Genomic DNA, 21,253 nt, shown 5'->3' with positions numbered 1-21,253 from the left:
GTGCTGTCTAAAAGGTTTTGGTAAGTTGTGACGCACACTTTTGTGTAACTCAGTTACATGTGCAAGCGTCAGGGGCCAGAGGTCTCAGTAAGTGTTTGTCTACTCAAGCATGTGCTGCTTCAAACTCCGCGAGGGATCAATAATTGCCAAACAACCTCTTCTAGTCGTGGTGTACCATTGGTGCATTGTGAAGGGCAAAGATGACCAAAGAGCCAATGGGACAGTCAGCCAAAGAGCGATTGCCCTCAAATGTTTCTCCCTCCCTTGAATTCTTTCTCTCCACAGGGGATCGTTAGAGCTACTGTCAGGTTCCAGTCTTACCTTTGTCTATAGGTTTCTGATCAGGTGTGTCATAGCAAATATCTAATACAGCATGTCTACTTTGAAGGAGATATGCAGCGGTTTGCCCCTCAACCCGCTGCCCCCTAACCGGGGAAGATATCCAAATGTGCCACATGCACCTATTCGGACTCCCAACCTCACCGCAGAAGAGGAGCGGGTGAGTAAATGGATTGCAAAACTATATTCTCGCACAGTTTGTAGGAGTTTTACCACCAAGAAATAAGTCCGTGAGTAGCACAGGTATATCCTGCCATAGTTTTTGTCATAGTTTTAGTTAATGTTAAGCACTAATGATGATAATTCAGATTTAAAAGACGTGACCAACATTAAAAGCGGTGACACTACAATTTGTGCACAGGAAACTTTTGGATATTATCCAAACAGAGCTGCACTATCATGTCACATAATTGGGCTTCTCTAAATATGTCTGATGGGAAAGTGCATTTGTGTCCTCTGTCCTATTGCGTCACCTCTCCTGGATCATGCCCTTTCCTAAAAATTGATTATTCTCAAAAGTCCTCCACTAAGTGAGTGAATAATTTAAAGAAAAACACAGAGATGCTTAATAAGTTACACGAGAAGACCGAGGAGCAGAAAGAGATCTAATCATGTCTTCTGAACATTTACGTTTCTTGACTAACGTCCTCTAAATGCATCTTTCCTCTAGCTGGCGCTGAGAAATGCACTGCGTTATTTCCCCCCCTCCCACCATGCAACGCTCGCACCTGAATTTGCTCAAGAGCTGCGGCAGTATGGGCACATATACATGTACCGCTTCTGTCCCACATTACGGATGAGGTAAGGCTCACCAAGGACAGCCAATATTCCTATTCTATTTAGATATTTAACACTGAAGAATCTTTCTGTGAGTGTTACAACTAATAGAAGGCAAACAGTTGCACTTTGTAATACTTTTAAAATGTATTAATCTACTAATATATGGGCTGAGCTATACAGGCACTTACCAGTGTGGGCGTGCATTCACATTTTTTACATAATTTTTATATAAAGATTTAAAACAGGTGCTCAGAATTACGGTCATTGGAATCTTTAGGCAGAACAGGTAGAACAGAGAAAACAAAGAAGAAGAAAAGATTTAAAAAATCTAAAAAAGACTATAACAGTATGAAACTGAGAGACCACTATAATATAAATATATCTTATATTTAAACTGCATTTCAACTTCAAAGTGGGATTTTGTTGATTTTTTCCCCCCATTTTACAAGTAACATGAATTTCCTTCTGCTTCCTAAGAGCTTACCCCATAGATCAGTACCCATGTCACACACGTCAAGCAGCCGCTATGATGCTAATGATTATGAACAACCTGGATCCAGCAGTTGCTCAGGTAAGCACAGGTTAACAAGGCTAAGCCTACTGAATAAAATGTCAGGTTTTCTGTATAATTTATGTGTTTGATGTGAATAACAAAGAATTCGTTCTTCATCCTTCAGTTTCCTCAAGAGCTTGTCACCTATGGAGGGAACGGACAGGTGTTCAGTAACTGGGCCCAGGTATGGCCTGAGTTAACATGATCGTTTGCACGTCTCTGATCACAGTGTATCCCTTTTAAGTTTTGCATTTGTGTGGGTGCAGTTCCGCCTCGTGATGCATTACCTGAGCGAGATGACAGAGGAACAAACTCTGGTTATGTACAGCGGTCACCCCATGGGCCTTTTCCCCAGTCTGCCTTCCTCACCTCGCGCCATCATCACCAACGGCATGGTAACGGCGAATCAGGCATTTAGCTCAGTAATGTCATATGAAGAGATAAGTGACGCATTCACATGTTTTTCTTTTGCTTGCATCAGGTTATTCCAAATTACTCCTCCAGAGATCAGTATGAGAAGATGTTTGCGCTGGGTGTATCAATGTAAGTCCTCAAGGTCCATTATAGCTACTTGCTTTTTTTGTCTGGAGATGCCAAGTGTGGTCTCTTTGGTCTTTGCTGTGCATTTTCAGGTACGGTCAAATGACGGCAGGCAGCTACTGTTACATTGGGCCTCAAGGGATTGTTCATGGAACTATGGTTTGTAATAATTACAAACAGATGCACACAACACAGTCTGAAAGTCCCTCACACAAAAATGTATTAATGCACGCTGTAGTGCCTGTTTTAGATTTGTATTAGTGGTCCTTTTTTGCAGCTGACGGTACTGAATGCCGGCCGGAGGTACCTGGGCTCTGATGATCTGAGGGGGCGTGTGTTTGTGACCTCTGGCTTGGGGGGAATGAGTGGCGCTCAGGCTAAAGCTGCCGTCATTGCCGGCTGCGTCAGTGTGATTGCAGAGGTCAGCTGGTTTCAAGTCATTTCCCATGAACTCTGATGACTAAGCAATAACAGAGGAAGTACTGTGTAAAGTCAATGTGACTGTGTATATTTGATTTGCGTTTAGGTGGATGAGGCTCCTCTGAGAAAGAGACATGAGCAGGGTTGGCTAATGGAGGTCACTAGCAGCTTGGATCAGTGCATTAAACGCATAAGGTAACTGAGAACATTGGATTAAAAGTCTTTATCAAAGGTTCAGTCAGACTGCTCTCGTTTGAAATGATTTACTACATCAGAGATTGAAAAGGTGGCCCTTAAAGGTGGTTTTCGATGTAAGGAGACTGGTTGTGGATGAAGCAGTGCATATCCAGCTGACTGCCTGTACTAGCTTGCAGGATTCACTCGAGCATGTTCTCTTTGTTGAGACTTTGTTCAACGAAGGGACATTTAACCAAATATCAGTGCGGGTGTTTGCGCCTGTATGTATACTTTTAACCTTGTGTGGATTAGAGGTGGTAAAATGTTTCATACATTACAACAAACCCCATAAACATACAAGTAGCATGGTGATCCAATGTTAGAAGGATTCCACAGGTAAATCTCTCAGCTGTGAAAGTCACTAATTACTACTTTGTTTCTTACAGAGAGGCTAAGAGCGCCAAGACTCCCCTCAGTCTGGGATACCATGGCAATGTTGTAGACTTGTGGTGAGTCAGACAGGATACGTTTACACTATAAAACTCAGGTCTACAGCTGCAGCTGCAGTGAAGGAGACAGTTTTTGTTGTTGTTGTTCCCTTGAGGTCTTAGTCATAGTCTGCTCTTTCTAAACAGGGAGAGAATCCTGCTGGAGTTTGAGAGGACAGGCGAGCTCCTGGTAGATCTGGGTTCAGACCAGACCTCGCTTCACAACCCATATAATGGTGGTTACTATCCAGTCCAGCTCAGTTTCCATCAGGCCAACCAGTTCATGTCTACTGATCCTGACCGTTTCCGCAACGTGGTCCAAGAAAGGTTAAATTAATCACAGAGCTTAACAAAGCTTATTGTTGTGCTGTTGTTTTTATATGTCTCTCTATTAAGCTGAAGAAATGTGTTTTAAATGCTATCACAGCCTCCGAAGACAAATAAAGGCTATCAACAAGCTAGCTGATGCAGGCATGCACTTCTGGGACTACGGTAATGCTTTCCTCCTGGAGGCCCAAAGAGCTGGTAGGTAATTTAACAAACACAGAGAACTCCATTATCATGCAGTTAATTATAGACTAATAACGAGGAATACTGTCTTTTGATTTACAGGTGCAGAGGTTCAAAAAGTTGGTGGAGGAGCAACAGAGTTCCGTTACCCTTCTTATGTGCAGCACATCATGGGGTGAGCATCATGAACTAAACTTCACTAAGTTTAAACATGTTGTAAAGCCTGCCATACTGTGACTAAACCCTTTAATGAGATGTGTGAATAAGCTTGTGTGCAATATTTTTGATCTCATTTCATATGCCTTTACCCAGGGATATTTTCTCATTGGGCTTTGGGCCATTTCGCTGGGTGTGCACATCTGGCGACCCCAGAGATCTCGCTGTAACTGACAACATTGCCGCTACTGTCCTGGAGGAAATGAGCGCCAATGTACCTGATCGTGTGAAACAACAGTACAATGACAACATTCACTGGATTAGAGAGGCTGGAAAACATAAAATGGTAAGCTCCCTACTAAAACAATCCACCCACTGGATATTTCAGTGTAAATTACACAGGTAATAAATAAATAATAATACAACAAGAATGCCCATATGCTTCATGTATTGTTTTTTTTTTTTTGTTTAGGTTGTAGGATCACAAGCCAGAATCCTGTACTCTGACCAGAAAGGAAGAGTCTCCATTGCTTTGGCGATCAACCAGGCTGTTGCTGATGGAAACGTTTCAGTAAGAGGATAAACTGTCTGCTGAGGTGATCATGAGGCTTGATGTTCAGTTTTGAGTGTAGTCTCAGTAGTGTCTTTGTTGTTACTCTTGTTCAGGCGCCAGTGGTTATTAGCAGAGACCATCATGACGTTAGTGGCACAGACAGCCCCTTCAGAGAGACTTCTAATGTGTATGATGGTTCTGTCTTCTGCGCAGGTACGTGGTACACTCACTACAGCTGAATACAACTGAAATTTGAAGCTTAATACATTGAACTCATTTTACATCACAGGCCACATACAGCCCACTTTGAGCTTAAGTCATCTTAAGTGGGCCAGATCAAATAATTAAGTCTCAGTGTGTGTTACTTCCTTCTTTATTTTGTTGGAGTCCCCTGTCTCCTGTGTGCATGTTCAGTTTTGCTTCTCCTGTCTCGTTAGTCAGATTTAGTTCACCTGTGTTCCCTGGTGTGTTCCATCCTCCTGATTACCTCATGTGTGTATTTAAGCCCCTCTTTTTCTTTAGTTTGTTGTTGTGATCTCCCCTCGTGTTGTGTATTCTCCTATCAGTCCAGCAGTGTTAGTTATTTTAGGTAGTTTGTTCCAGCTCTGCCCTGCCTGTTTTATTGGCCTGCCACTTGCCGGCTGATAAAGCTGAGTTTTTTAGTTCAAGTCTGTCTGCCGAGTCCTGCATTTGAGTCCGCACTCAACCTGCCACACACAAGTGTCCCATGACACAAGTCAGTTCCTTAAAGGCATTCTGAATGCAAGAATGGGAGACTTAAAATATTTTAAAGCTCACTTCCAGGCAGCACATTGTGGTAACAGATGCAGCTTTATAACAGAGCGTATGACCCATTACTGGTTTAGAGAGTTTCAGTGCCTCTGCAGGAAACCAGTATCAAAGAAAAATGCTCTGTGCTTTGCTTCATGGGCGGTACTGAAACCGAATTGTGTCTTTAAAAAAAACAAAACTAAATCTCCTTGACTACTGCTGATATGAAAACTGTTGTGGCTGAAAGTTGTGGCTTGGCCCACAAACGTATAACTTTGGTGACATAAAGCCTTTTTTCATATTCTCATCATTCTTGTATTTCCACATTCATATAATCCATAAATACTTGAGCAGTAATAAAAAAGTCCGCTCACAGCTCACAGCGTGTACCTGTTGCAGACATGGCAGTTCAGAACTTTGTTGGTGATGCATTCAGAGGTGCCACATGGGTAGCCCTGCACAATGGAGGTGGTGTTGGCTGGTAAGTCTGACTACAACAGTTTGCCAAAGCCATATTTATGTATTAATACAAATTTAAATCAGGGTGATTATAACTGCCTCCCATTTACAGGGGTGAAGTCATTAATGGAGGATTTGGTTTGGTGCTGGACGGCTCAGACGAGGCAGCAAAGCGTGCCCGTCTGATGCTCAACTGGGATGTCTCCAATGGGGTGAGATAGCTGAATGCGAAGCAGCTTACAGCCTCACTTCACAGTCTGCAGATGATAATTGTCCTGCTGCTATCTGTGTGTTTCTGTGTGTTGCAGGTGGCTCGTCGCTGTTGGTCTGGAAATTCAAACGCTTACGAGACCATCCAGCGCACCATGGAGGAGAACAGGCAGTTGCATGTCACCATGCCCTTTCCTGTGCAGGACGAGCATGTGCTGGATCGTGCCCTGCAGGGCTAAGCAGCAAGGCAAAACCAGCAAGCTGTGTAAAAAACCAGCCACAAAACTTATCCATCGGTTCAAATTTTACATAACAGACTTATCATACCACATTCATACCACAAAGACATCTGAATACGCAGAAAGCCTGCAAATATTTGTCAGTACTGCACTAGGTAATAAATCTATATACAGTGGCAATTTCTAAAACAAAACTCTATCAGGTTGCTACGGTGTTTCATATATTTTAAATGCATGTATTCTTTATTTTCGAACTTGTATACATTATAAAACCTGTGTTATTTGTGTGTACTGAACCTGCTATTACTATCAAGTAATTAAAATGCCAAGTCCTATATTTCATGTGCCATACAGGATGTAAAGTAAGAAGAGCTGCAGTTCTCTGCAGTAAGAGTTAAACGACTGATGTTCGAGCCAAGGCCAAGTTGGTCACAGTTGATAGCACATAAAAAAAGACAATATGGATTCTGCCCTGAACATTTCTTCACTTTGCACTGCTCATAGCTTTGTGTGTTTATATATATATATATATATATATATATATATATATATATATATATATATATATATATATATATATATATATATATATATACGGAACTCGGATCTTGAGGATCCGAGTTCCGTTTTGTTGCACTCTCGAAGGCGAATGGTCGCGTACTTACTACAGGTCTTTGCTCTGTCTGCTGAGATCCTGCCGTGCGTCTTAACGCGGGATTGTTCCTTTAAGAAAACTGTGAATGGTCCATGAATTTGAGCCTCGTCGCGCTGACGTAAGTGAATTGGAGAGGTTGGTGTGCCTTGCAGGAAGAGACAGATAACAGTGATGAGGACCAGGCAAAGGTACCAGATTTTTTGCCGAGATTTTTCCCCCCACTTGTTGTGTTTTTATAACCTCTACATTTACCCAGCCAATTGCTGAAGTCGTTTGAAGTCCGTGACAGTATAACGGTGCTTATTCCCCTCCCTTTTCTGCACATCGAGGATTCTTTTTTTAAATTTTAGATTGCCTCATTTTTTTCTTCAGCCATAAAAAGAATGGATCGTGACGTGTTGTAAGTAAGTACGAAAGTCGTCTGGATATATGTGGATGAGCTAAGATGACACTGGGTATTTTATGCGGCAGAGCCTGGTGACATTTTCTTTTCTGCGCCACCGTCGGCTTTTAGAGAAAAAATGGATCATTACCAGGAGGAGCAGTCGGTAAATCCTATTACCGCGCAGCACGGGACAGCGACCAACAGCGACTCCAACTTGGGCAGCGGCCTGACTGACCTCCAGCCACCTGCTTACTTCAAACTGGAGTTCAGGAGAAACGCGGTGACCGATGACTACAAAATAACATCTCAGGTCCTTGGCCTGGGAATCAATGGCAAAGTACTGGAGTGTTACTGCAAGAAAACAGGAGAGAAATGTGCGCTCAAGGTTTGTGACTGTGCCTGCCGCTTTATTTTGTTGTTGTCGCTGGAAAGAAAGAGAACAGCCATCAATTATTCATTTCCCCACAGTTGCTGTGGTCTGCACCGTGTAATGGTGACTGGAAATCTGTGCAAATATCCTAATGTCGTTTTATCTTCAGGATTTGATGTAAACTTTAATGTGCGGCAGCTTCAAATTTCTTAGAATGATATGATACACATGAACCAGGGATGGATGGAGGAGTAACCTGAAGCAGATTTGCCTTTTGAACTACCCAGACAGTAGTTGTGTCTCACACGCTGTTGTATGCTGTCTGTGATGCTGCTGCACAGCTTTTACTGTTGTGATGTTGTTATGTGGACAATGAGCTTCTCTGTTAAAACTTTATACCAGTGTCTCTGACATATAAAAAGGAAAAAAAAAAATCCCGCATTTTTCACTCATCCATGCAGCAATGTTGAGCCCACAAAAGCTTATGTGTTTGGAGAAATGCAGCTCTAAAACTACTTTTAGCTGCTCTCTTATTCACAAGGCTGTCGCCAGATTGGGTTGCTCCTCATGTTTGATTTGGCAGATTTTCACGCAGGATGTAATTCCTAATGCAACTCCCAAGGAACTGGTGTTAATTAAATAAACAGCTGGCTATGGGATTGCAGGAAATCCTTATAGAATTAGGCAGGAAGGGCAATCACTCCAGCTCCTCCACGTCTTTTCTTTGGAGGTGATGAAATAAGTGGTATTGTGTGAGTGGCAATGTATGTTGATGTGTTACCTTCCTCCTTCGGCACTCAGCTTGCATTGTCACAGCTGTTGGGATATGTGTGCTGAGTGCAGCTTTAAAATCCTGACTTTTATTGCTCCGTCTGGAATAACTGCTCAGCAAACAGTGGTAATTTAATGCCTTTAATTTTGCCTGCCTTGAACACTGATTTGCATTTTAAAGCATTTCATTATAACGTTTAGAACATTTTGTCACGTTCAACAGATTCTCTACGACACTCCCAAAGCTCGACGGGAGGTTGAGCTGCACTGGCGAGCTTCCGGAGGTCCCCACATTGTACGGATACTCAGCCTCTATGAGAACATTCACCATGGGAAGAAATGTCTCCTCATTGTTATGGAATGGTGAGAATGAACACACTGTTTTTTGGCACCTTAAAGTAAAAGCAGTTGCTTAAAAATGGCTTTTACAGATATTGGAGAACAGTTTGTGAATCTGATTTAATCAACAGACTTTTCAAAGTAAATAAATGGTAAATGGCCTGTATTTGTATAGCGCTTTACTAGTCCCTAAGGACCCCAAAGCACTTCACACATGTGATTCACACACTGGTGATGGCAAGCTACATTGTAGCCACAGCCACCTTGGGGCGCACTGACAGAGGCGAGGCTGCCGGACACTGGCGCCACCGGGCCCTCTGACCACCACCAGTAGGCAACGGGTGAAGTGTCTTGCCCAAGGACACAACGACCGAGCCAACCCTGGCTCGAACCGGCAACCTTCCAATTACAAGGCGAACTCCCAACTCTTGAGCCACAATCTCCCCTAATCATTTTCTCATTTCACTGATTAATCAATGGTGTTTTAAACACTCCACAATTTTGACAACTCATTATAAGTTCACTGAAGAGTGGTTTGAGTGTGATTATTCGTACAAACAGCCAAAATTAAAAAATGTGAGTTTATGTGAGCATGTGTATTATTCCTTTGTGTTGTTATTTTGCTTCCTGTTAAATTTTAACTTGTTAAAACAGTTAAACTAAAACTCAAAGTGGACGCAACAAAAGAAGTAATAAAATAAAATGAATATAAATAGCTAATAATAATAATAATTGAATCCATACAAGTCTAAGAAATGGTGGTCAAACAAAAACCCTCAAGACTGAACCCGCCTGAGCAGTTAATAGTCAGCACAATGACTTGCTTTGTTATAAAACCGTGATTGCCAAGAGTACCCTCACTGCCCCAGTTCTGATCTCTTTGTTAATCTTGTCTCAGCATGGAGGGAGGGGAACTGTTCAGTCGCATTCAGGCCAGAGGGGACCAGGCTTTCACAGAGAGAGGTGGGTTCGAGTTCACATTTAACAGTTTCATTTAATGGTTTCTGCATTGCAATCTGTGCTACCATGTCTCTCATATCCTCCAATCAGAGGTGTCGGAGATCATGCATGACATTGGCATGGCCATAGAATACCTCCACCACATGGACATTGCTCACAGAGATGTAAAGGTACTGTAACGCTGTTCTTTCAGAAGCTGCTGAAGACCGCAAGTCTGGTTAAAATATGCCACATTGCATTAAAAAGTTAACCCTCCACACAGCAAAATGATGCATACCCAGAGTTTTAAATACAATGTCAAGTGTACATATGTAATAAGATGAGGGTGACAGACCAATCTAACTTTAGTGTAAAGTTGATGCACTGAAAAAGGCCACTGCGTGCGTATTAGTGAGATGCAGCAGTACGCTGTGCCCTGGAAATCATTTACACAGTTAATAAAAGAAATAAAAGAAAAGATTTTATAAAACACAGTCAGATTAAAGAGTTTTTTCTTGTTTGTTATTCTCACCACAGCCTGAAAACTTGCTCTACACAACTAAAGAGAGCAACGCTACTCTAAAGCTGACTGACTTTGGCTTTGCTAAGGAGATGACGCTACACAACTCCCTGCAAACTCCATGTTACACTCCGTATTATGTTGGTGAGTGTCCAGAGAAATGTGATTGCAGGAGTTTCAGGTGCACTGCGTATTTGTCAGTATTAGAGTCAAAATTTGTTTTATTTTATTTATTTATTACTGTCTCCATGTGTGTCTGCATATGATTGACGTTTTTGTGTGACTCTGCCCACATTATCGTGTTGTATCTGTTTGCCCATTCAGCGCCAGAAGTGCTTGGGCCAGAGAAATACGACAAATCATGTGACATGTGGTCTTTGGGTGTAATCATGTACATCCTGTGAGTATCTTGTGCCTCTCTAATTAGCAATACTAATGACTAAAAATCAATTCTGCATAGTGCAAAATTAAGAAAGTGTGAAGTTCTCTTCTCTTCTCTTCCCTTCCCTTCTCTTCTTTAGACTCTGTGGGTTTCCTCCATTCTACTCAAACACAAGCCAGGCCATCTCTCCAGGCATGAAACAGAGGATCAGGTTGGGCCAATATGAGTTTCCGAACCCAGAGTGGGCAGACGTTTCTGAGGAAGGTCAGACTAACAGAATAACTAAACAATACTCGCACTGCTGTGAAATAAAATGCAAGTAGAGAGAGGCTCTAAATGAATATGCTATTGGTCCACAAAGTGTAAATTACTGTGCCACGGCGCTTCAGCGTTCAGCCTCACTTTAATCCTCGCACGCTCTAACAACATAATCATGTGCTTAACAGAGAGAGTGGAAATGACCTGCATAAACTTTCCGCTGTAATAGGAACCTCATGGTTTGCAACACTAGATCTCTGTATGTTTAAACTTCCCATGGTGTTGACTGTGTGTATCTTTTTGTTCTCTTGAGTGAAGAGGATTTTTTTTTTGTTCTTTTACATTAGTTCTCGTTTCCAGTTTCCAATCACTGAAGAATTGAAAACATAACACTTCTCAGAGCTTTAGAGCTTTTGCAACATAACAACTGAGATAAACCCATAAACATATCTTTATTCCACATGCACGTTGCCCTGTTGGATTGCTTGACTGTGTTTCTTATTGTTACCTGCAGCCAAACAGCTCATCATTCAGTTACTGAAGACAGACCCCAGCGAGAGGATGACCATTGGACAATTCATGAACCATCCTTGGATTAGTGTGAGTTAACACCTGTGCCCGTTCACCTCTGTGTTTTCTCCCAGTGCACACGCTGATGTGAATGTTTTTATTTAACAGCAATCCATGGTGGTCCCTCAAACACCTTTGTACACCTCTCAGGTTTTGACAGAGGACAAGGAACTATGGGAAGATGTAAAGGTGAGAATTGTATTTACTTCAGAATCTGGCCACAAGATGGCAGTAGAGCATTATCTCAGATTTAAAGCACAAACTGTGTCTTCCAACAGGAGGAAATGACCAGTGCCCTGGCCACGATGCGCGTAGACTACGACCAGGTGAAGATCAAAGACTTGGATACATCCAACAACCCTCTGCTGAAGAGACGCAAGAGGCCCGTTCCTCCGGGAGCTGACGGCGTGGAGGAAGCTGACAGAAGGGATGGAGATGGATCAGGAGTGTGTAACAGTCAGAGAGAAGTATTGTTTTCTGAAGAACATGGTGACATGATCACGGAAGAAAAGTAGCATTAAAACCAGAGTAGCAACATTTTCCATCCACATATCAATTGTTGTACTTTACTCGTTTTTTGTGTTCCTGCACTCACTTTAAAGAATGCCATTTATTTTTAACTCTCACTACTTAAAGTGAAATAAAATGTTGTTTTTTATCTTTTACATTGGTGTCCTGTCACATTTTACATGGCAGCTCATTTTATACAGAACACTAAGAGACTTGGAAACTTTACAATTATTCTGATTGTGAGTAAAACAAGAAAAAGCATTAACCTTAGAGACTTTGTATAAGCATTAGGAACTGATTTTCCTCTCTGTAACCAATGAAAGACGATATATGGAAGCCATAAAAGATAGTCACTTAGGCAAGATAACATACAACTAATTCCTCTTTACAAGTCACAACTGTTTACGTGGTTATGTCACTGCGCTGTCAAGGGACAAATAAACCTTGAGAAGTGAAGGTGTTAACATGGTTCATGCTCGTTATTAATCTTGCCAAACATTTCCGCTTGCTTGAAATGTCTTTCTTTAACAAGCCGTTAGTGTTTCCCGTTGTACTTGACTTCAAGATAAACGTTGTTCACTTTTTCACTCTAAAGTGTGCAAAACCAAAACACAAGCTCTCTAATTTGGACTTGGATGTTTCATGTACACAAAAAACCATTAGAGAACATAATTATACTAACTACTGAATCTTAAACAATGTCAGATTTGAATGCCTTCTACTGGGATTTCTATGTGAAACCCTGATCTCATGCAGTGCAGTCAATATTTTTCCACTGGAAGGGTCGTGGATTTAAAGCAACATGGAAATGTAAATATTCAGGGAAATTAAAATAATTTCCTTGGGTACAGAACTTAAGCAAATGTATGAATATAGGTGTTTAGTTTTGTGTTTGTCTTTAAAAGTTGTGGCCCAACCAGAACAGGGAACTGCCTTCCTTAAAAACGACTTTATTTACACTTCATCCCACATATGGCTAATAAGTACTCCTTTGTTTCACTGATGATTGTACAAATGACCTTTGAGTATGCACCCTCAATCATTTGGTTACTCGAAACTGAGTGGATACATGGCGTCCATAAATTTGCATGATGACATGCTGTAATGGAAACGTTACCATTCAAACTATGGTTAGGATCAGGAAGTGGTGTGTTCAGGACAGGTCCAAAGAAGACGCATCTGGAACAGGAGGAAAGGCGAGATTAACAGGGTTGAGGTAAGGCGAGGAAAACAGGAGTCTCTGTGATGGCTCTGTCTCTGATTACTGGAAGTCAGGTTATAAGTGACCTCCTGACGATCCGTGAGAAAGGCGTCCTCATCGGTCTGCTGGAGCCACAGTGTAAGGTACACTTTATTAATTTGTATGAAAACAGCTGAAAAATATGATGGAAAAATAAATAACAAGGCTGAGAAAATTGAATGTGTTTTAAGAGGGTAAAACACATCCCCACCATCTGTTAAATTCTACATGATGATAATATTACTGTAGTAGCTCGATGTGCTATGATGTATGTCTCTGAATCATTTCATGCTCACACTTGTTTTCATGTTATCATCTGCTGCTATCAGAAGGAGCCTGGTGTATGAATGGGCCATGTGTTAGAGCTGTTTTAGTTTTACATTTAGCCTAATCTTGTCATCCGCAGTCTCAGATGCTTGTTTTGTCTGGAACCGTTGTGTTCCCAGAGCATCAACCACAATATTTAAATATTATTTAAATACCACTCCGCAGTAAATAAATGAGGCATTTTTAATTTTTTTTCAGTGTTAGGGCTTTAGACAGTTATTTAATTAAATTTTAAATTCTGTGGTGTATTTGTTACCTTCCCTCTGTTTTCTTTTGCTTAGAGAGTAGAGGCTGTGTTCGTTCTGGCCAAAACATTTCTGTTGTGAAACACAGAGGCACTGTGCCGGCTCTCTCTGGTGTAGATCAAATTAGGCTATGCACAAACAGGCTCTCCCAGTTCATTACGTTACACTGACATTATCACTACCAAGAAGAAACAATTTGGGAAAAAAAGACACAGAGCAGACCCAGAACAGAGACACTGATAGGAAAGACATCGTCTTCATGGTGCAGCCATAGATGGCCATGTGACTGGCAACATAAAAATACTAAATGGAGAAAAAAAAATCACAAAAGTGAAGAAAATACATTCTTTTATATCCTCCAACAAAATTCTAGGGTTAACTTCCAGAGTTCACAAATACATCCTTTATAGTGGCATGTAAATGGTTAATGACCCCTTTTTAGGGCACTATAAAGTTCTTGTATGGTATCCTGTGTTTATATGCACACAAACTGCATTGCGCCTGGTGTTGTGAACTGGCACTCAGTAGATAAAACTGAAATATGTTAAACTGAAAATTTGTAGTGTGAAGAACACACATCCAGATCCAGGAGGGCCAGTATAGCCTGACTAACACATTCTAGACAGATGTAACTGTGTCATCAGCACAACAGAGAACATTAGATATCTTGATTAATTTCTTATACAGGGAGTGCACTATTATTAGGCAAATGAGTATTTTGTCCACATCATCCTCTTCATGCATGTTGTCTTACTCCAAGCTGTATAGGCTCGAAAGCCTACTACCAATTAAGCATATTAGGTGATGTGCATCTCTGTAATGAGAAGGGGTGTGGTCTAATGACATCAACACCCTATATCAGGTGTGCATAATTATTAGGCAACGTCCTTTCCTTTGGCAAAATGGGTCAAAAGAAGGACTTGACAGGCTCAGAAAAGTCAAAAATAGTGAGATATCTTGCAGAGGGATGCAGCAGTCTCAAAATTGCAAAGCTTCTGAAGCGTGATCATCGAACAATCAAGCGTTTCATTCAAAATAGTCAACAGGGTCGCAAGAAGCGTGTGGAAAAACCAAGGAGCAAAATAACTGCCCATGAACTGAGAAAAGTCAAGCGTGCAGCTGCCAAGATGGCACTTGCCACCAGTTTGGCCATATTTCAGAGCTGCAACATTACTGGAGTGCCCAAAAGCACAAGGTGTGCAATACTCAGAGACATGGCCAAGGTAAGAAAGGCTGAAAGACGACCACCACTGAACAAGACACACAAGCTGAAACGTCAAGACTGGGCCAAGAAATATATCAAGACTGATTTTTCTAAGGTTTTATGGACTGATGCAATGAGAGTGAGTCTTGATGGGCCAGATGGATGGGCCCGTGGCTGGATTGGTAAAGGGCAGAGAGCTCCAGTCCGACTCAGACGCCAGCAAGGTAAATGGTAATGGCCTGTATTTATATAGCGCTTTTACTAGTCTCTAAGGACCCCAAAGCGCTTTACATATCCAGTCATCCACCCATTCACACACTGGTGATGGCAAGCTACATTGTAGCCACAGCCACCCTGGGGCGCACTGACAGAGGCGAGGCTGCCGGACACTGGCGCCACCGGGCCCTCTGACCACCACCAGTAGGCAACGGGTGAAGTGTCTTGCCCAAGGACACAACGACCGAGACTGTCCGAGCCGGGGCTCGAACCAGCAACCTTCCGATTACAAGGCGAACTCGCAACTCTTGAGCCATGATCCACGTGGAGGTGGAGTACTGGTTTGGGCTGGTATCATCAAAGATGAGCTTGTGGGGCCTTTTCGGGTTGAGGATGGAGTCAAGCTCAACTCCCAGTCCTACTGCCAGTTTCTGGAAGACACCTTCTTCAAGCGGTGGTACAGGAAGAAGTCTGCATCCTTCAAGAAAAACATGATTTTCATGCAGGACAATGCTCCATCACACGCGTCCAAGTACTCCACAGCGTGGCTGGCAAGAAAGGGTATAAAAGAAGAAAAACTAATGACATGGCCACCTTGTTCACCTGATCTGAACCCCATTGAGAACCTGTGGTCCATCATCAAATGTGAGATTTACAAGGAGGGACAACAGTACACCTCTCTGAACAGTGTCTGGGAGGCTGTGGTTGCTGCTGCACGCAATGTTGATGGTGAACAGATCAAAACACTGACAGAATCCATGGATGGCAGGCTTTTGAGTGTCCTTGCAAAGAAAGGTGGCTATATTGGTCGCTGATTTGTTTTTGTTTTGTTTTTGAATGTCAGAAATGTATATTTGTGAATGTGGAGATGTTATATTGGTTTCACTGGTAAAAATAAATAATTGAAATGGGTATATATTTGTTTTTTGTTAAGTTGCCTAATAATTATGCACAGTAATAGTCACCTGCACACACAGATATCCCCCTAAAATAGCTCAAACTAAAAACAAACTAAAAACTACTTCCAAAAACATTCAGCTTTGAGATTAATGAGTTTTTTGGGTTCATTGAGAACATGGTTGTTGTTCAATAATAAAATTATCCCTCAAAAATACAACTTGCCTAATAATTCTGCACTCCCTGTAGTCTGCAGTCTTGTTATTCCATGTTTTATGTGGTATGGATGAGGCTGACTTGCCTGTGGTGAGAAAAAGCTGCTTTGAAAGTGCATTTTGAAGTACAAACTACTGACAGTAATTTATGATGCAGCATGTCACTGCCATTGTGGATTGCCTGAGACACGTACAGATGGTTCTTTTATGGTGCTTCCTTCCTTTATTACTTGTGTTTGCTTTCACAATAAAATTGTCTTTCCAAACAACGTTAAGTTCACTCACCTGCTAACACAACCTCACCAACTGCCCGTCCATACTCACTCCACACACCTGGCCCAAGTGTACTACTGCACAAGTACAAGAGACATAATTATACAATGCCTAGCCCGTGCTCCACCCCTCCCCTGTCGCTGAGCCAAACCCACATGCCTCCACCACAATGAAAGACAATTATAACAATTTATAATGCTAAAACATTCAAATCACAACAAAAATCGACAGAAACTCTAATATACATGAACTGACACATTAAATGCCACTGAAAAAGTGCAAGGTTCCAGGTTTGGTTTCATTAAAAGAAAAGGAAAGACATGTTGATTAGTACAGCTTAAGAAGACTAAAGAGTGCAGGCAGGGTAGAGTGGGTGGAGACGAACGGGGTGAGAGATTTGTGACAGCAGGATAGCTAGCAGTGCAAAGAAAGGTTTACAATATGGGACTTAGACCTGCTATTATGTGCGGTGTGGAGAAAGTGGAACAAACAAAAAAACAGGAAGTGGAGAAGAAGGTGGCAGAGCTGAGGATGCTTAAACTTTCATTGGGAGTGACCAGAATGGAGAAAAGGTTAGAGAAACAAGGCAGAGATGGTTTGGACACATGCACAGGAGAGACGGTAGACAGTGGAGCTGCCAGGCAGGAAGAAAAGAGAAAGACTGTAGAGAAGCTTCATGGATGTAGTGAAGAAGGACATGCAGAGCGTTGTTGTGACAGATGAGGAGAATGATAGATCAGCTGTGGTGATGATCTGAAAGAAGACAAAGTCTCTACTCAAGTGCATTAGCTCTCAAATAAAAACAAATGTTTTATTAGTGGCGGTAATCATTGTCATGGATTTGCCTAAGGCAGTGGTAAATCTATAGGGCTGAGGTTTGGATTTTGCATTCTGCAGACAGTAAGCAGCTTCCACCACTTTTCACATGCACTACACATAGGTCAAGTGTGTATGGTTATCTGCCTGATGTATACATTGCCTGGGCCTTTGCAGGGTTAGAGGAAGAGAGGTGTAACGCAGGTCAAATTACACTATATTACAGTATTCAGTTCAGTTTAGGTGTATTTATATTGCCCCAAATCACAACAACAGTTGCCCCGGGGTGCTTTAAATTGTAAATTAAAGACCCTACAGTATTACGGAAAACCCCACAAATCAAGCAACCCCATATGAGCACGCATTTTGCAACATGGAGAAGAAAAAAATGTACTTTTGACAGAATGAAACCTCGAGCAGAACCAGGCTCAGAGAGGGAAAGCCATCTGTCATGACCAGCTGGGGGTTGAGAGGTAAGAGAAGAGAAAAGAAAAGAGATTGTAGGGAGGCAGGACAAAACACAGACTAAGGGAGAGAGAAGACAAAAAGGCAATGGCATGCTGCAGTGGTAATATAAACACGTGGGCAGTGAAAAGAGGTCAGTGGAGTGAAGAAGTGCTCAGTGCATCTCTGAGAGCTTCCTTTTCCCCTCCTGCATGGCAGCTCTATCTTTAGCATCCTTTGTCTAATATAGCCACTATCCCTCCTCTGCATGTCTCGTCATTTCAGTGCACAAAAACTATTTAAAAAACAATAGCTACTCTATTTGAATCACCACGCAAAATTGAATGTAGTTGAACAACCAGAAAGGTATTACAAAATGTAGTTAAACTACAGGATTGCTTAAAAGTAGTCCACTATTACTTAATTGAGGCAACAGAAAGAAGTTAAATGGAAAAGAGGTCATCAGTCTCTGAGGAGCAGCATCTTTGCTGTAAAATGAAACTAGAATGACTCAAAGGGTTACTGTCAGTCAGGAAACGTGAGCTGGTTTCGAAAGTAAATGATTTCTTTTTTTAAAATCGGATGTTACTCATTAAAGAAGTGATTGTGTAGGAGGACGGGCACACAGTGTCTTAAGGACAGGGTTAATGCAAAATATCAGAAAAACAAACCAAAGCTAACTACACAAGATCATTACTGAAGAGACATTTACACAAAGACACCAGGAAGTTGCATTAAATTGGCATTTTCTAAAATTTAACACCAACATAAACATGCCTGTGCCTTGTATGATAACTTAATAAATTGCACATCATGTATTGATGCACTTTGGACCACTACTGTCTATTTCAGCTGATGAAATCTACAGTAGCACAGATACTACAGGCCATAAGTACACCAGGGGAGAGGCCAAGCTGGAGTCGCTTAGAATGCGGTGTGGTGTGCCTCATTGAGGATTCGTCCATGCATTCCTATTTCCTGCGCTTATACTGCGTCAAGGTAAAAAGAACATCATTACTGCTCACATTCACTCCAACCACTCAAACTAGCACATACGCTGAAACGTGCACGCTGCTTCCAACATGGCACAGCACGGGGCTGCTTGAAGTGTTTCCTCTACTTTGAGGTTTCCATCAGCAACAATAGGAAGACTCATCCAGATGGGTGCGCCTGTGCTTTTCCTTGTGCAACTCTAACAACTCCTCTCATTCTGAAACACAGCGTGCCAAGTTACTGTGGGAGCAGGAAATGTACATTCCATTCAAGTACACTGCAGCGCGTGCTTTCTTCCATACTTTCCCCGCAGATGTAAGTGATCCTTTTTTGGCATCGGTGCGTGCCTTATGATTATCAGAGTGCCACTTTTAGGTTGGATTTGGGTAGATTTGCTGTGTTTTCGCAGGACTACCAGGTAGGCGTCAACTTTGCAAATGAGACTGAGGCAGAGGAGTTTCATCATACCGTGGAGGCTGCTTGTGGTTAGAATAACAACAAACATCTACACGTATAAATGCTCTCAAAGGCTCAGCCCTGTCTCGTATTTTAACACAACCTTTTTATTTACAGAAAAGATGACCAGCATGATTGAAATGACAGCAGTGGGCAGTTCAACGAGGGAACTACCTGCTGATGATTTGGGGTGAGAAAGATAGCACCACTTTGTGTCTTTAGAGTGAAGGAAAGAGCGTTAAAGAGGTGGTTCACAGTTTCGTGTTTTTTTGTTCTCTTTAGAATTGAGCCATTGCACAGTTTGAATGGGGAGAAAGATCTCCCTATGGACACATCTTCCACGGCAGCTCCCCCAGCTTCAAGTTCTGTATGTCAAACTCTACAGTGAATTGTTAATGGGGTAACTGTTAAGCTGTTATTAGTCATTAATAATAGCATGATAAATGACTCCCTGTAATGTGTCTGCTTGGTGAAGTTTAAGGATCTTGACCCGGCTATGAGGAGGCTGTTGATGCAGGCCAAACTCACTGAAGAAGACTTGAAAGGCAAAGACGTTGCCGAAGCTGTTGACTGCATCATCAACAAGTTTGGAGGGCTGAAGGCTGTGCAGAGAGAGCTGAGAAACAGAGGTACTATATCCCGTAAAGTTTATTAGAATGTGCAAATATTTATTTACGTTTCAGTTTCAGGAAAAATACTATTGTGTATGTTTTTAAGATAGTGTTCTGTCATATGCACATAGGCCCAATCTCTCAGACACTGCCAAGATCTGCAGGGGCTTCCATCTATCTGAAGAAGGGCCCGTTGCCACCAGTCCCTTCCATCAAAGACAGCAACACTTTTCAACAAACACCAAAGGACATGGACACGGTAGACAAGAGTCAGACAAACACTCCGATTCCTTTCTCTCCAGCTCCCCCTCTGCCAGCTCCTGCAGAGAGGATCAGAAAGAGTGCAAGTTTCAAAAATGTAAGAGGAAAAGATTTAATTGAGCATCCATACTTGTACACAGTGGGTGGGCTGAACAAACTTTTGTGTTTTGTGCTGTTAGGCTGGCTCCCGAAAATCAACAGAGACAGGCGACTTAATCCTGGCTGCACTGAGAGAAGCGTTCAAAGAAAAACGGATGCTTCAGCAAAGCAACAGCGAAGATGGAGAACCTACTGTTACTATTCCTAATACTAACCAATGACGGACTCTTTTAAGAGATCTTGGAAGTCAGCTTGTACTGTAAATGTAGTTAAAGATGCGGCTTTTTGGCTTTGATTGTCAAACAAAGCAGTGGTCAGATTAAATTGCCATAAGGCAATGTGATAAAATGAAAAGCCACATTGTGCATTTAAAAAAATCTAAAATGCCATCATATCAGTACAGTATGCTAAGTCTTAGTTTAGAGTCATAGATGTCACTAAATTAGATAACGAAGGGCCAGATTTTCACTTCCCAACGTAAATCCCAGCTTCCTTAAATGTAGCCTACAGCAATATAAAGATAAGTGAAGAAACAGATGAATTTTTAACCACTCTTTTGCTTTAGTTTCTTTTCTGGAAATCTAGCTGAAAGTGTATGTTTTACTTGTCTTCTGTATAACATTTGTCATGACTGTAATGTTTATGTTTTTAAAAATTCAGATTTCTGTGGGGTGCAATGTTTTATGTATTTTTTAAGTGCTTTAATATACACCCATGGTGGAACCTAAAGAATAAACAAAGTGGAGCATGCATTATAGACAAGATATGGAAGCTCTGTTGTCCTGTACTATAACAGCACTGCCTGCTCTCAGTTTGCTTACAATTCAGTAAAATCTGACTTTACTTATACAGACATAAACAGTGTAAAGGCCAAGGTCAAAGTCGACAAACAGGTGAGTGTGGTAAGTAATTCAGTCAATCGCAAAGGTAAAACCCCCTCTGTTCTTTTCAGTGATCTTAACTTTTTGTTTTAGATGCTTTTCATGTGCTATTTGTGGACCAGTGTTTTAAAAAAGGAGATTTGGGAATAACCTCATGCAAACAGATATTTAAACCAATGTG

The 21,253-nt window shown here is 41.7% G+C and overlaps 3 protein-coding genes across 4 annotated transcripts; all 3 read left to right on the top strand.

Annotated features, from left to right (window-relative positions):
• Positions 1-263: 263 nt before the first annotated feature.
• uroc1 (urocanate hydratase 1) lies at positions 264-6,653 on the top strand. The gene is made up of 19 exons (XM_085273968.1): positions 264-499; positions 1,010-1,140; positions 1,597-1,690; positions 1,797-1,856; positions 1,939-2,067; positions 2,154-2,215; positions 2,305-2,371; positions 2,490-2,633; positions 2,739-2,827; positions 3,256-3,318; positions 3,445-3,624; positions 3,725-3,822; positions 3,910-3,982; positions 4,120-4,309; positions 4,436-4,534; positions 4,630-4,729; positions 5,687-5,768; positions 5,859-5,958; positions 6,055-6,653. The coding sequence occupies exons 1-19, from the start codon at positions 374-376 to the stop codon at positions 6,193-6,195; spliced, it is 2,028 nt and encodes a 675-aa protein (XP_085130094.1). The 5' UTR covers positions 264-373; the 3' UTR covers positions 6,196-6,653.
• Positions 6,654-6,966: 313 nt separating this feature from the next.
• Positions 6,967-12,358, top strand: LOC146574361 (MAP kinase-activated protein kinase 2-like). 2 transcript variants are annotated; one of them, XM_085273966.1, is made up of 11 exons: positions 6,967-7,250; positions 7,365-7,620; positions 8,600-8,739; positions 9,614-9,678; positions 9,766-9,845; positions 10,192-10,318; positions 10,499-10,574; positions 10,696-10,820; positions 11,329-11,414; positions 11,493-11,573; positions 11,663-12,358. In XM_085273966.1, the coding sequence occupies exons 1-11, from the start codon at positions 7,234-7,236 to the stop codon at positions 11,897-11,899; spliced, it is 1,290 nt and encodes a 429-aa protein (XP_085130092.1). In that variant the 5' UTR covers positions 6,967-7,233; the 3' UTR covers positions 11,900-12,358. The 2 variants fall into 2 exon arrangements, with proteins under 2 accessions (XP_085130092.1, XP_085130093.1); XM_085273967.1 differs by having other exon boundaries at positions 6,967-7,254.
• Positions 12,359-13,109: 751 nt separating this feature from the next.
• On the top strand, positions 13,110-20,936 carry LOC146574360 (actin nucleation-promoting factor WAS). The gene is made up of 9 exons (XM_085273969.1): positions 13,110-13,238; positions 18,624-18,770; positions 18,993-19,079; positions 19,174-19,249; positions 19,338-19,410; positions 19,503-19,587; positions 19,696-19,849; positions 19,963-20,189; positions 20,272-20,936. The coding sequence occupies exons 1-9, from the start codon at positions 13,140-13,142 to the stop codon at positions 20,410-20,412; spliced, it is 1,089 nt and encodes a 362-aa protein (XP_085130095.1). The 5' UTR covers positions 13,110-13,139; the 3' UTR covers positions 20,413-20,936.
• Positions 20,937-21,253: the final 317 nt, after the last annotated feature.

The sequence above is a fragment of the Mchenga conophoros genome, linkage group LG5 (assembly GCF_057382185.1).
Source record: "Mchenga conophoros isolate Kocher_MC1m ecotype Shallow Benthic linkage group LG5, M_conophoros_male_GT1.1, whole genome shotgun sequence".
NCBI lineage: Eukaryota > Metazoa > Chordata > Actinopteri > Cichliformes > Cichlidae > Mchenga > Mchenga conophoros.
Note: the sequence above shows the minus strand (reverse complement) of the source record. Positions and strands in the feature narration are given on the sequence as shown.